General features: G+C 50.9%; 1 protein-coding gene and 1 non-coding gene across 3 annotated transcripts in view; both read right to left on the bottom strand.

The window, feature by feature from the left end:
• Positions 1-12,700, bottom strand: part of Opa3 (OPA3, outer mitochondrial membrane lipid metabolism regulator) — a 41,485-nt gene that overhangs the window by 6,287 nt on the left and 22,498 nt on the right. Inside the window, exon 2 of one of the 2 annotated variants that reach the window (XM_004644300.2) lies at positions 8,882-11,968. The exons of the other annotated variant lie outside the window; for it this stretch is intronic. Coding sequence (XP_004644357.1) covers positions 11,568-11,968 — 401 coding nt within the window. The 3' untranslated portion in view covers positions 8,882-11,567. Of the gene's footprint in view, positions 1-8,881; positions 11,969-12,700 lie in introns of those variants that run through there. 2 annotated transcript variants of the gene reach the window in all.
• Positions 1,140-1,248, bottom strand: LOC111813549. Its single transcript, XR_002818776.1, has one exon. It is a non-coding gene; the product is annotated as a U6 spliceosomal RNA (small nuclear RNA).

The raw sequence follows: 12,700 nt of genomic DNA, 5'->3' as shown, positions 1-12,700 counted from the left end.
GGCCCACCCCCTGCTCTTCCCAGCATACCCTTGCGCCCTGGAGTCCTGCCCTGCCACAGGTCTTCCTTAGAAAGAATCTTCCTCTCTGTCACCACTGTACTTTTTTTTTTTTTTGCACTGGGAATTGAACTCCGGGCAACACACTTTCCAGGCAGGTGCTGTGCCACTGAGCTACATCCCTGGCCAACCACTGCCCCTTCTGTGTGGATGGTCAGTAGTTATTATTTTTTTTAATGTATTTAGTACAAGGTCTACAGTGATTTTAGCCTCCCAAGAACTGGGATTACTGGTGTGTGCCACCATGCCCAGTCTCAATTGCCATCTCAGGGAACCCCAGGGGTAGGGCCAGCTGTCAGCAGTTGATTTTATTTTATTTTTTTAAATTTTTTTTTATTATTTATTTTATTTATTTATTTATTTATTTATTTATTGTGTGTGTGTGTGTGTGTGTGTGTGTGTGTGTGTGTGTGTGTGGCCAGCTCAGCCCACCAGGGGGCGGGGCTGGCTGGCATGTGGTGCTGGGGGATTGAACCGCGGTCCCTGTCCTTTGTTTAGCTTAGCTTGTTCTAAGCAGGTGCTTTAGACCACTGAGCCATCTCACCAGCCCCCAGTTGATTTTAATTTTAATTAATTAATTTATGTTTTTGGTGGAACTGGGAGTTGAACTCAGGCTCTTACACTTGCCAGGCAAGCGCTTATTCTACTGAGCCATTTATTTTTATTTTTAAAAGTTGTATCAGTACATGCTTGCAGTACAGGGCATCTCCATTCTCCCTCCCCACTCCCAAGTCTCTCACTCTCCTTCCCATCTGCAAGAGATCCATCTCTCCATGATTCATTTTGTTCTTTAAGTTATTTACATGTTGGGATTCTCACATAGGAGGAACCACGGAATATTTAAGCAGGCGTGTCTGATTCCTTTCACTTCACATCAGGGCCTCAAGGTGCATTCGTTTTCCTGCATGTACCTCAAGGTTATCCTTCTTCGTGGCTGAGTAGTATTCCAGCATGTGTGGATAAGCCACATTTGCCTTAGCCAATCATCTGTTCAGAGACATCCAGGCTGCTTCCTTCGTGCACCTATGATGAGCTGTCCTCCCGAGACACAGGCGTGCATGAACCACCGAGACACGATGTGTTTAACTCTTTTGGAACAGTGGTTAATTCTGTCATCCTTGCACAGGGGCCATGCCAATCTTCTCTGTATCATTCCCATTTTTTTAGTCTATGTGCTGCTGAAGCGAGCACCAGCGGTTACTTTTGTTTGTTTTTGAGACAGGGTCTCACTATGCAGTTTGTGGCCATCCTCCTGCCTCAGCCTCTCTAGTGTTGGGATTACAAGTATGCACCACCACACCCAGCCGGAAGACACCTTGTGACAGAGGCACCCAGAAGCAGGCAGGGAGACATGAGCTGGACCCTGGCCCAGGAGAGGCCAGGTCCCTGCGAAGTCGGGCTCTGGGCCAGGAGAGCAGAGCTTCTGTCAGCCGGTGTGCGTCTTCACTCCATCTCCTGTGGAGGGGCCCTCCGGGCTTCTGATTTGAGGGGTCACCATGAAAGGGCTGAGACAGTTCAGAGGGGTCCCCACGTGTGTCCAGCGGCATAGCCACGGTGACACAGCACAGGGGTGGCCTCCTCTGCCATCTGCCTGCTGACAACCAGATTCGGGTAACTTCAGAATCAGTTTTCAATTTTCCCTCACACAGCCATGCATCTTTGGGAATTATAATTGGGATTTTCTTGCATTTGAAAATCAGTTTAGTAAGATTTGACGTCTTAAAAATATTGAATCTTAATTTTTTTCCTTTTTTGAGGCAAGGTCTCCCTATGTGGTCTAGGCTGGCCTCGAACTTGTGAAGATCCTCCTGCCTCAGCCTCCAGAATGCTGGAGTTACAGGCAAGGGCTACCATGCCCAGCTCAGGTTTTATTTTTGGGTGAGGAAAATATTCTGGAACTAGACAGTGGTGAGGACTGCACAACGCTGTGACTGCTCAGTGCTGCCAAGATACCCACACGGAAGGGTTTGAGTTATGTCGCTGTCACACCAACAGAAAAGTAAGCAGGAGGTTGTGTAAAATTGCAAAAGGAGTGCTGTGGAGATAGCTCAGGGGACTAAATGCCCACCCAGGCAAGCACAAGGATCCGGGTTTGATTCGTGGCACCACATGCCTCGCCAGTCCTGCCCCTGGGCACACTGAGTCAGGGCATGGTGGCTCATACCTGTAATCCCAGCACTGGGGAGGCTGAAACAGGAGTATCACTATGAGTCTGAGCTACAAAGTGAGGCCCTGTACTAAATACAAAAAATAAATAAATAAATAAATAAAAAATAAAAAGATTGCAAGAGGCCCTCAAATTGTCTGCGACAAGCCCCTGCCAACTGCCCTGCTTCCTGTCCTTTGAAAACACTAAGAATCCATCCTCGCCTCAGTGCTCACTAGAGCCTCAGCTGTCGCGCCTGGAACAGGGACAGTACCCAGATTGCCCTTAGCCCTGAGAAGTACGACATTCACGTCCATAGGAGGAGCGAGAGCCGGTGGGGTGACAGCTCACGCACACACTTGAGGAGCTCAGGATCGGATCATCTCTTCCGGAGCTGACTGCAGCGCTTAGGTCTGGAGGCAGAAAGATGGTGACCCTGGGGCCAGGCATGTAGCTCAACAGCGATTGCTGGCCTGGCAAGTGCGAGGCCCTGGGTTTGATTTCTGGTATCAAAAAAGAAAAACTGTAAAAACAAAGTTAGTGATCCAGAGGGGGATCCGTGCAGCCGCTTCTGTGAAGCGTCCCTGCAAGACAGCAGATGTGCTACAGGAAGTGGGGCACAGCCCAGGTCTGTGTGTTACTTCAAGTCTGAAAACAACAGGTGGTGAGCTGCCCGGCTCCATCCTCAGCTGGGATGGGTGGCCCGATGGCTGGCTGGCAGCAGATCAGGTGACTTCAAATGCAGGGTGTTTTCTGCCTAAGCTAAAGAAGTGGCTGAAAAGCCAGCCAGGATGTCCTGGGACAGCAAGGTGCCTTTTGGCTAGCTGATGTCAAGAGTTCGGTGGCAGTGGCACTAATGGCTGGGTCCACGGGCTCAGCTTCACTGCCAGTAGGAGCCACCTGACCTGGGTCAGCCATGACAGCACCATGTCTGTGGCTGATGTCTCAAAAGTGTACAGGTGTCTGCTGTGAAAAGCAAGTTCCTTCCACTCCTGAGCATGTCATGTGTCTCCAAGAACAGCGCTGTGGCTTCTGGCCACGTCCGACACTTTACTATGGTGAATGCAGCTGACTGACCTTTGTCCCCAAGCTTGACATTCTGAGTCAGAGCACCCAGCACGATGCATCTTTTTGGGACGCTTCCACAACATGGACAAGAGGACCATGGCAGAGGACTGCGACAGCCTCAGAGACACTGCCCCAGAACAGCATGACTTACATGTCTGTGTATGAGGTGGACAAGCAGGACTGTCACAAATTCTGCACTACTGACATTGATGAGGCCATGACAGTTTGGATTTCAAGACCTTAGAGTGTTGGATTCAGGGCCTTTGTACAATGTGAATCTGAGCGACCCCACCACCCAGGCTCCCCGCCTGGGCTGTCACCCTGGAGTTTGAAGTCAGTGTGCCAATGATGTTTGCTCTTGACCCAGCGGGAGCCTCACCACAGGTGATGAGGGACTGAGGAAGAAAAGGCAAATGAAGAAGCTGAGACAGGGTCAGTCTGCCAGGGGCTACCGAGGACGGGCTGGGGGCTGGGAACCCAGGGAGGCCCCTCCAGGCCACCTGGCTGCAGGGCCAGGCGGGAGGGCAGGCAGGGCAGGTGCGTAGCCTGTGGGATGAGTCTGACCTCCACCCCCATGCCTCTTCTGGGGGTGTCCCAGGGGCTCACTCCCTGCTGAGGTCTGGATGTGATCTGTACCCCAAGGATGCTGGTGGTGGGGGCTCAGCCCTCAGTGTGGAGGTGGTAGAGCCCATGCTGTCCTCAGAAGGGAGACAGGAAGTGCTCCCAGAAGCCTGACTTGGTTCTCAATGGCTGCCCAACTTGGTGCTGGGTCCTTGCAATGCCAGCACTCAGCAGGCTGAGGTTCGAGGCCGACCTAGGCTGCAGCACCAGTTGTTACAAAAGTCCTGCCTTTTGTTCTGACTTCCAGTGTCACCATGTGATTCCTTTTCCCTTCCTTTTTTTTTTTTTTCTATTTATGGTGCTGAGCAGAGCACCATCCAAGCTAAGCCCATGCGCCCAGCCCTCCTCCTCAGCCTCGCCCCCGAGTCCTGTGGCAGCAGGGCCTTCGCACATGCTGAGCCCTTGGGCTAACTGGTGGGCCTTCCTCTTGGCCCAGGGCTGCAGCTTCCCTCCCGGGAGCACAGGTCATAGGCGCCCCCTCTCCCCACATCAGGGGCAACGCCTGCCTTCCACGGCTGCGTATGAGTCACTGGGATCAGTCTTCAGCCACAGCTCCTGGCTCCCCCAGCAAGTCACACAAACCCTAATCTCTGCCTGAAAGAAACGCTCTGATATCCTTGCCCAACAGCAGATCATAAGATTCTCCTCGTGTTGGGTGTGGTGTAACCCCAGCTACTTGGGACACCGAGGCAGGAAGCTTGCACCAATCCTTCCCCATTTTCCCCAAAATAAGATCTAACTGGAAAAAAAAAAAAAAAAAAAGACCGAATTGGAAAACAAGGCCTAGCATGAGTTTTTAGGGTTCTCTTCATAGAGGGCCTACCCCCAAAACAAGCCCATGAAGATTCCCAGCCAGACGGAAGCATTCCGTGCCTATGCCGCAGTACACGAAGGACATATTGAATTATAAAATGATGATATTAATATATAATTATATAGCAGTGAATACTGACATTAATACTTAAACAATAATGTACATTACAGTTAAGGGCTGGGGATATAGCTCAGTGGCATAAATGCCTGCCTGGCAAGCGCAAGGTCCTGATTTCAATCCCCCGTACCACACACATACACACACACACACACAAAAAAAAAAAAAAAATTACAGTTAAGTATTTGCAAACACCCCAGCAGGTGTCTTTGCCCAAGAGTAAATGCCTGGGATCCGGGGAGATGGCTTAGTGGAATAAGAGCTTCCCTGGCAAGCGCAAGGGCCTGAGTTCAATCCCCAGTTCTGCAAGAAAAAAAAAAAAAAAAAAAAAAAAGAAGTAAATGCCTGTGTAAACAGATCAACTCAAGACTTACTGCCGAATGGCCAGTCACAACGTCGACACAGCACACAACATGCACACCTGATGCCAAACTGACATGCTTATGTGTGCTACAAAGCTCCGTAAGTCAGTACCGCGTGTGGGTAACGAATGCACTTCATGCACTTGTGTGAAAAAGCGTTCTTTGGATTTTGCTCCTGCAGTTTGGCCCTTTTGTGTGGAGGGTTTTTTGTTTTGTTTTGTTTTTCTTTTTTTTTTTTTAGGTTTTTTGAAATTTTATTAGTTTCATTGTAATAATTTTATTTTGTTTTATTTTTCTTATGACAGGGTTTTGCTGTTCAGTTCAGGATGGTCTCAAACTCACTTTGTAGCCCTGGCTGGCCTCCCACTCGCAGTGAGCCTCCTGTCTCAGCACGCTCCCCGCAAGTGCTAGGATCACTTGGGTGACGAATTCCTGGGACAACGTCACCAGTGCTGCCACTCTCTATGGAAGGCTACATGGACAAGGGCACGCATTTAAGGAGGGTTCTGTTGCTGGGTGTGAGAGATGGCAGCTTATGGTTCTACAGGAAGTGGAGTCCCAAGAAGTTCAGGATTGAATTCGGGGTTTGGAAAGTATAGTGCTATTCTACAGACATGACTGTATTTGAATAAATGTTGATTTTTGTGCATGGATGAATGTAGATTTTTTTTTTACCCATCGTGGGGCATGCCTGTAATCCCAGCACTTGGGAGGCTGAGGCAGGAGGATCACTCCAAGTTCAGAGCCAGTTCGGGATATACACACACAGTGAGTTCGAGGCCAGCCTAAATTACAAAGTGTGACCCAGCCTCAAAAAACGAACAAATAAATACACAAAAAAGTAATTTTTGTATATGATTAAATGAGTAAATGTAGATTGTTGGACATGAACAAAGTGACATCCCTGTACATAAGCCTTATTGCGTCTTTTGGAGCCACAGGACTCTTCCAGGGAGGGGCTGATTTCTTGGACATAACAACTTTTATGAAGAGGCACAGAGATGTGGCAGAGTGAGACAGGCACCTGCGACATAACAGAGCCCCTGGGTTTTCTGGTCCCCATCTGCCCTCCCCTGGGGTGGCTCCTCCAGGCAGCCTGTCCTGGCACTGCCTAGAGACCAAGGGAGCCCTGAGGCAGGGTCCAGGCCTGTCATCTCCACTGGGTTTCTTCTTCCAGGGCAGACACCAAGGCAGCATTTGATGGAGGAGTCAAGGGGATGAGGGACGTCACCAGGCCTGCATAGAAGGGGGCGGGGGCCTCCGGCCCTTCCACCCCCACAGGGGCTCAAACATCAGCTGTCAGAGAGTACCGCAGACCTGGCAGGAGTGGGGCAGGGCCTCTGCACACCTGGTGGGTTCTCCCAGCCTCTCAAAATATGATCCTCATGTGTATAATACATACAATGAGTTTAATGTTTTTGTGGGGCATTTTTGTAGTGCTAGGGGTCAAACCCAGGCTTAATACCCACACACAGTCTTCTACTGAGCTGCATCCCCACCCCATGCTTTTGTTTGTTGCTTTTTTTTGTACCAAGAATCAAACTCAGGCCCTTACACTTGCCAGGTGGGTGCTTAAGCCACTGAGCTGTCTCCCAGCTTGTTAGCTGTTAATGTTTCTAGAAGGAGTCTGCTGACGTTGCCCAGCCAGGCCAGCCCTGAACTTAGCTCCAGCAATCCTCCAGCCTCCTCCTCCAGAGTAGCTGGAATGACAGGCTCATCCATGGCACGAGGCTGGTATATTGAATTTTAAAAGATGACCAAGATGTGTTTCCAGATGTGTAGTTTCGGTGCATTCCAGCTTGCTTCACTCTGTATCAGGATAATGAAAGGGAAGCAGAACTATATTCTTTGCTTTTGCCAAGAAGTTATCTTTGACACTGGTACCTGACAACGTGACAAGCCCTTTGAGAACATTCTGCGACAAGACGTCATCAGCAAGAGACGGCTGGAAGTTGGAGGAAGCTCTGACCCAGCATCACCCAGGCGCTTTGTTACTTGACCTTCTGCTGGACCAGCTATTTGTTGGGATCTCTGTGCACTTTTAGAGTTTTCCAGAAAAGCACCTTCAGCACTGTCCCAGGAAGCAGTTGAAGCTTATTTTCTGTTTGATATGGAAGAAGCTGATGCCTTAAAGCATGAAAGTAAAAAATCAATGAATTAAAACAGCGTTGGGTGGGGCCACAAGATGACGGATTTGACCGTCAACCAGAAACTCCTGGCATGTCCTGCAGAAGACGACGTATTTCACCATCTTTCTTTTAGGAAGTACGGGATCCTGACCGAATGGCCTGCCACCGGGGAGCTATTTTGTCCCATGGCTGCAGATGAAGGGACTGCCACACGCCCTGGGAGATCTTTTCCAGACGTCTGTCCTTCTATAGTTGCTCCTGAAGACAAGGGAAAGCAATTAAGCCATGATTAAGAGTTAAGCTGACGTCACAAACACCTCTGCTGTGGCCAAGGAGCGTCTGAGCTATCCTGAGAATGTTCTTCATCTTAGTTAGCAACATCCGCCAAGTGATGTGCTGAGGACCAGCTCTGGGCCTGGGGGATCCCCAACCCAGCGTTTCACAGAGCACAGCACTCCTTGCCTCCTGGTCCCGCGAAGGCAACGTGACCAGGGATGCTGTGATTTGGCACCGAAGGCAACCGGGCTGGCCTCACCCTGCGTCACCAGGGCCATCACTAATCCTCGGCTATGACCTAGCAGGGCCACTGCAAGCCTTCTGTTTGACTGTAAAATAGAACTAAATTGAAATCTTTGGCCAAGAGGAAAATGAAAACGTGTGTCACTCGGTCTGTATTTCACGGTCGAACTTTAACTGAGGAGAGTGGAAACACTGGTTTTAATTTTCAAGAGAATTCAACTGAATAAAGTAAAAGAAATTCCCTTATCAATAATTTGCAGTAGTTTTTTTGGCAAATGATCAAAGTACAGCAAACTCATTGAAAATGTTCTCTGACTATAGTCTATTGGTATACAATCTTGACAATGAGCAGTGACAGACTTTTAAGTGAAGTCTCTAAGAAAAATGAAGTATCAGACGGCTTGGGTACTTAGTGAAGTTTTATTTCCAGTGATATTCCCACATGATAATATAATGTCATATTACAGAATTACACAGAAAATAGACCTCTCCTTGTATGTCACATAATGCCTGGCTCATACATGTAATGCTTATACTGAAAACCCATGAATTATTATGTAGCCGCTTACAAGGGATTCCATACATTTTTGATTAATACATTTCTCAATAAAGGTTGTATTGATTTTTAAAATATCAATTTACCTTTAGTACGATAATCAAGTTCCACAGTAGGCATGCATAGAACCTCTCATTCTGAACAATAATACATCATAGGTCTTCAATAAAAGTCATTTTCTTAATGGAAAAAAGAAAAGACAGAATTTCACAACAAGATGATGGAAAATAACAATAGTTTCTTTTTTGTGGGTTTTTAAAAAATTATTTTTATGTATTTGGTACAGGATCTCACCCTGCAGCTCAGACTCCTAGTGATCCCCGTTCTTCAGCCTCCCCAGCGCTGGGTACAAGCGTGTATCGGTCTGGTGGCCCGCTCAGCATGCGGTACCGAGGGTGGGGCCAGCACTGCATGTGGTACCAGGGATCGAATCCCAGTCCCTGCACTTGCCTAAGCAGGCGCTTAGTCCACTGAGCTATCTTGCCGGCGCTTGTAGGGATTTTTTTTTTTTTTTTTTTGTACTGGGAATCAAACTCAGGACCTTGTGCTTGCCAGGTATGCGCTGTGCCCAAGCTGTATCCCCGGCCCAATAACAAGAACTAATACATTGCTCCGTGCTCTCTTATGGTAGCTGCTTACTGCCCCCTGGGATCTGGTGGGAGGGCTGGTGGATCTGGTGGGAGCTCAGAGGCCATCTTCTCCTGGGGTGGCTCTGAGCCAATCTAGGCCATTTCCAGGCACAAGGCCATGCAGCAGGGCCACAGAGATGACAGAGCTGGCCAGGAGATGGGAAGGGCAGAGCTCTCTGAGGTTTCCTGAGCAGGTTCCTGTTCACACCCTGAGGCACTCAGGAGAGGAGAAATCTGGTTCATCCCTCTTCCTCTTCCCAACCACAGGAAGTGACAAGGAAAAGGTCTGCCTGTGTATCTATCCCATCAACGGGACGTGAGCTCCAGGAGGGTGGGTGCAAGTGGGCAGTCTCGGTCACCTCTGAAATCCCAGCACAGTGCAGAACAGGCTCTGTATGCAGTGAAATTTCTGTGAAAATTTCAGTGAAATTTCTCAAATGGTAGTATACACGAAGGCCATTTTTTTCTGAGCTTAACAGTGATCTTTAAAATATGAAAAAAGAAGGCATAAACTTGAAGACACCCAGCTTTCCTATCAGTTTATTTTAACTCCTCTTAGCATAGCACAATATACACAAAGTTGGCAAGTAGGAAGCCAGAGCCACAGAGTGCTCTCTGGCCCCACGCCCTTGTGTGGAGCAAGGGGTCCTGGCCACCTACTGCACACATCGGCTCGCATTCCCAGGCTCTAGGGTATGACGGCAGCACCCCATTGGGCTGACACAGCATGAAGGAGCTGGGGTTTGGGCTCAGGCTACCAACCCTGCCTAGCTGACCTGGAGCAGGTGACTGCCCCTCTCTGCCTCAGTTTCCTCATCAGTGCCATGGGAGACCTCATGCTGTGGTCATTATGCAAAGCACTTAGAACAGTGCAGGTCCCCTAGCCAGAGCTCAGAGCCCCTGATTTGTGGTGACAAGTTACTGCCACATAAAGTCATGAGAGATGTCGGAGACAGGGTGGACCACCTCTCCAATAGTAACCATGGAAACCAGGCACTGAGCCTCTTCCTGGCTCTGTCCCTGTCACCCTTCAAGCTGTGGTATTTCTGCCTTGCCTTCTTCACTACTTCACCCATCTGACTCACTCCTAACTTTAAGGACATCCCCAGTGGGCCTCACTCGGCCCTCAGCCTCTCCCTCTCTTCTAGAAGAATGGAAGGTGCTCCCTAGGAAGCCCAGCTTCTCACTTTCTATTTGGTGGCTTTTCCGTAATGGGGTGGATGGTGGACCCTCAAAAGGTATGGACATGTCCTAACTCCTAGAACCTGTGAACGTGGCCCTATTTGGAAAAAGGGTCTTTGTTGACATCATTAGGGATTTTGAGGTAAGAGCACCCTGGATTTAGGGTGGCCCTAAATTCAGTGACAGCTGTCTTTATAACTTATATAGAGGAGGGGCCGGGGAGATGGCTCAGTGGAATAAGTGCTTCCCTGCAAGCGCAAGGGCCTGAATTCAATCCCCGGTTCTGCGAAAAACAAAGAGATAGAAGAGGAAGCCACATGGAAACAGGGGCAGAGCCAAGAAGGCCTGGAATCACCCGGAAGTGGAAGCAAGTATGTGGCCCTGCTGACTCCTTGACTTGAACCTCTGGCTTCCAGAGCTGTGAGAATTCCTGTTCTTCTAAGCTACCACGCCAGCAGTCAAGGGTTATGGCAGTGCTCAGAAATGAAAGACGGGGTGAGACCAACTGTTACCCTGGTCTAGTGGGACAGAGGAGAGACCCAGGCCTCCGGAGGGAGGAGGGCCTGCCACATGAGGGCACAGTCCAGGGCCAGGGCATACAATGGAAGGGTGTGCATGGAAGACGGGGGTGGGAGGACAATGTCACACACTGGCCACCAGCCCGGGAGGCGCCACTGAAGACGGTGGGCAAGGGAGGAGAGGGCACGCCCTGCAGGGCCTCTGAGGGTAGGGAGTGGCCGAGGCTCAAAGACGGTTGGATGGGGCCCCGTGAGGATCATTCTCCCCACAGGAGGCAGTGGAGCATGGCCACACAAGAACCTGCAGGGCCAGTCAGTGGACTGTGCCACAGACAGAGCACGTTGTGAGAATAGGCTACTTGACACCTCAGGCCAACCGAGAGGGATGCGCACGCGATTCTGTGAGGGGACTGCAGGCCAAAGTCCCCTTCTCCCCTCCCACAGGGTGGAGATGCCCAGCTGGAGTGACCTGATAAGCCACAGTGGGACAACTGTGTTCCACAGAACCAGCTGAAGGGACATTCCTCTGATGGCAGGACCACAGGGAAAGGCGGGGTCACATGATGAGATGGGGACAGCGCAGCAGGCCTGCAGGCCTTGTAGGTCCCCGGATTTGGGTAGCTGATGAGCACTATGGGAGGTCAGAGGAGTCAAGAGGCTGACAGGGGCTGTCAGGTGTGTCCCCTGCTGGACTTGTCCCAGGGCAAGATACCCAGGTCCTTCAGCAGGGAGTGGCCAAATGCCATGTGCCACCCAGATCTTGGTTGTTTCCCGTGGGCCCAGCAAGTTCAGGAAGGCAGCCAAGTCAGGGCCCATGGACCACACTGAGGTCCAGGCCTCTGCACCACCCTATTTCTTGGAGGACGACGCTGCCTGGAGTGCAGGTGGTGGGTCAGGGGAGCCGAGCTGGGCGCGCACCTCCTGTAGCTCCATGCGCAGCTCCTCCAGGGCACCCTGGGGCGGCACTGCCTGCACCTGTGTTTGCAGCACCTCCAGCGCCAGCGCCAAGCGGCCCACCTCGTCCCGCAGCGCGTCCCAGGCGGCACGCTGCTCCTCCTCCTTGTGGCGCTGCTGCGACTGGTGGCGCCAGTACTCCAGCACCAGGCAGCCTCCGCCCACGATGAAGATGGTGGCCTCGCCCAGCAGCTCCGCACCCAACTCAGCAGCCGCCTCCTCGTTGAGCGGCTTGATGACAGTGCCCCGGAAGCCCATGATGCGCATCTTGGTCCGCATCTCCACCCAGTGGTACACTGCGGGGAAGAGAGGCGTCAGGCGCACAAGGAAGCCCCAGCCAGTCCCACCGCCCGCTGGAGCCACGGGAATGCCCTGTGGTGGGCTGAGAGTCACTTAAGACCTGTGCCTGCCTCACCCAGGGAAGGTGTCACTTAGTAGCCTCAGTGACTCCAGAGCTTTATTCACTGTGCAGACAGGGCCTTACTATGCTGTTCAGGCTGGCCAGACCCTCCTGCGTTAGTGTCCCCAGTGCAAGGACTACATGTGTGAGTGACCACTCACTGTTCTGCAGGATGCTTCTAGAAAGTGTCAGAGAGAAACCTGGCTCTGAGGGAGGTCCTCAGACTGGGCGGCATGAAGTGCACCTAGAGCAAAATCAGGGAAAAGACCCAAAAGCTCAGCAGCCAGACCTGTCACCCTAAGTGACGTGCAGCCCAGCCAGGCTGGCCCCTCCCGGGCACTGTTTCACCACCCACTTCCCAGCAGAGAGACCAAATCCCAGTCCGATCTTCCCAAATGTGGCAGACTTCGGACCTGCAGACTCCAGCAACAGCACAGCCGAGGTGTGGGTGTGGCTGACAAATGTGGCACAGAACACCACACCTTTCACCTTTTTTTCCTTCTTTCCTTTTCTTTTTCGTCTTTTTGAGACAAGGTCTCGCTATACAGTTCAGGCTGGCCTTGAGCTCACTTTGTAGTCCAAGCTGGTCTCACAACCATCCTCCTGCCTCAGCCTCCAGAGTGCTGGG

The sequence above is a fragment of the Octodon degus genome, unplaced genomic scaffold, assembly GCF_000260255.1.
Source record: "Octodon degus isolate 3935 unplaced genomic scaffold, OctDeg1.0 scaffold00197, whole genome shotgun sequence".
NCBI classification, from domain to species: Eukaryota; Metazoa; Chordata; class Mammalia; order Rodentia; family Octodontidae; genus Octodon; species Octodon degus.
The sequence above is the reverse complement of the archived record's forward strand: the minus strand, read 5'-3'. Positions and strand labels throughout refer to the sequence as shown.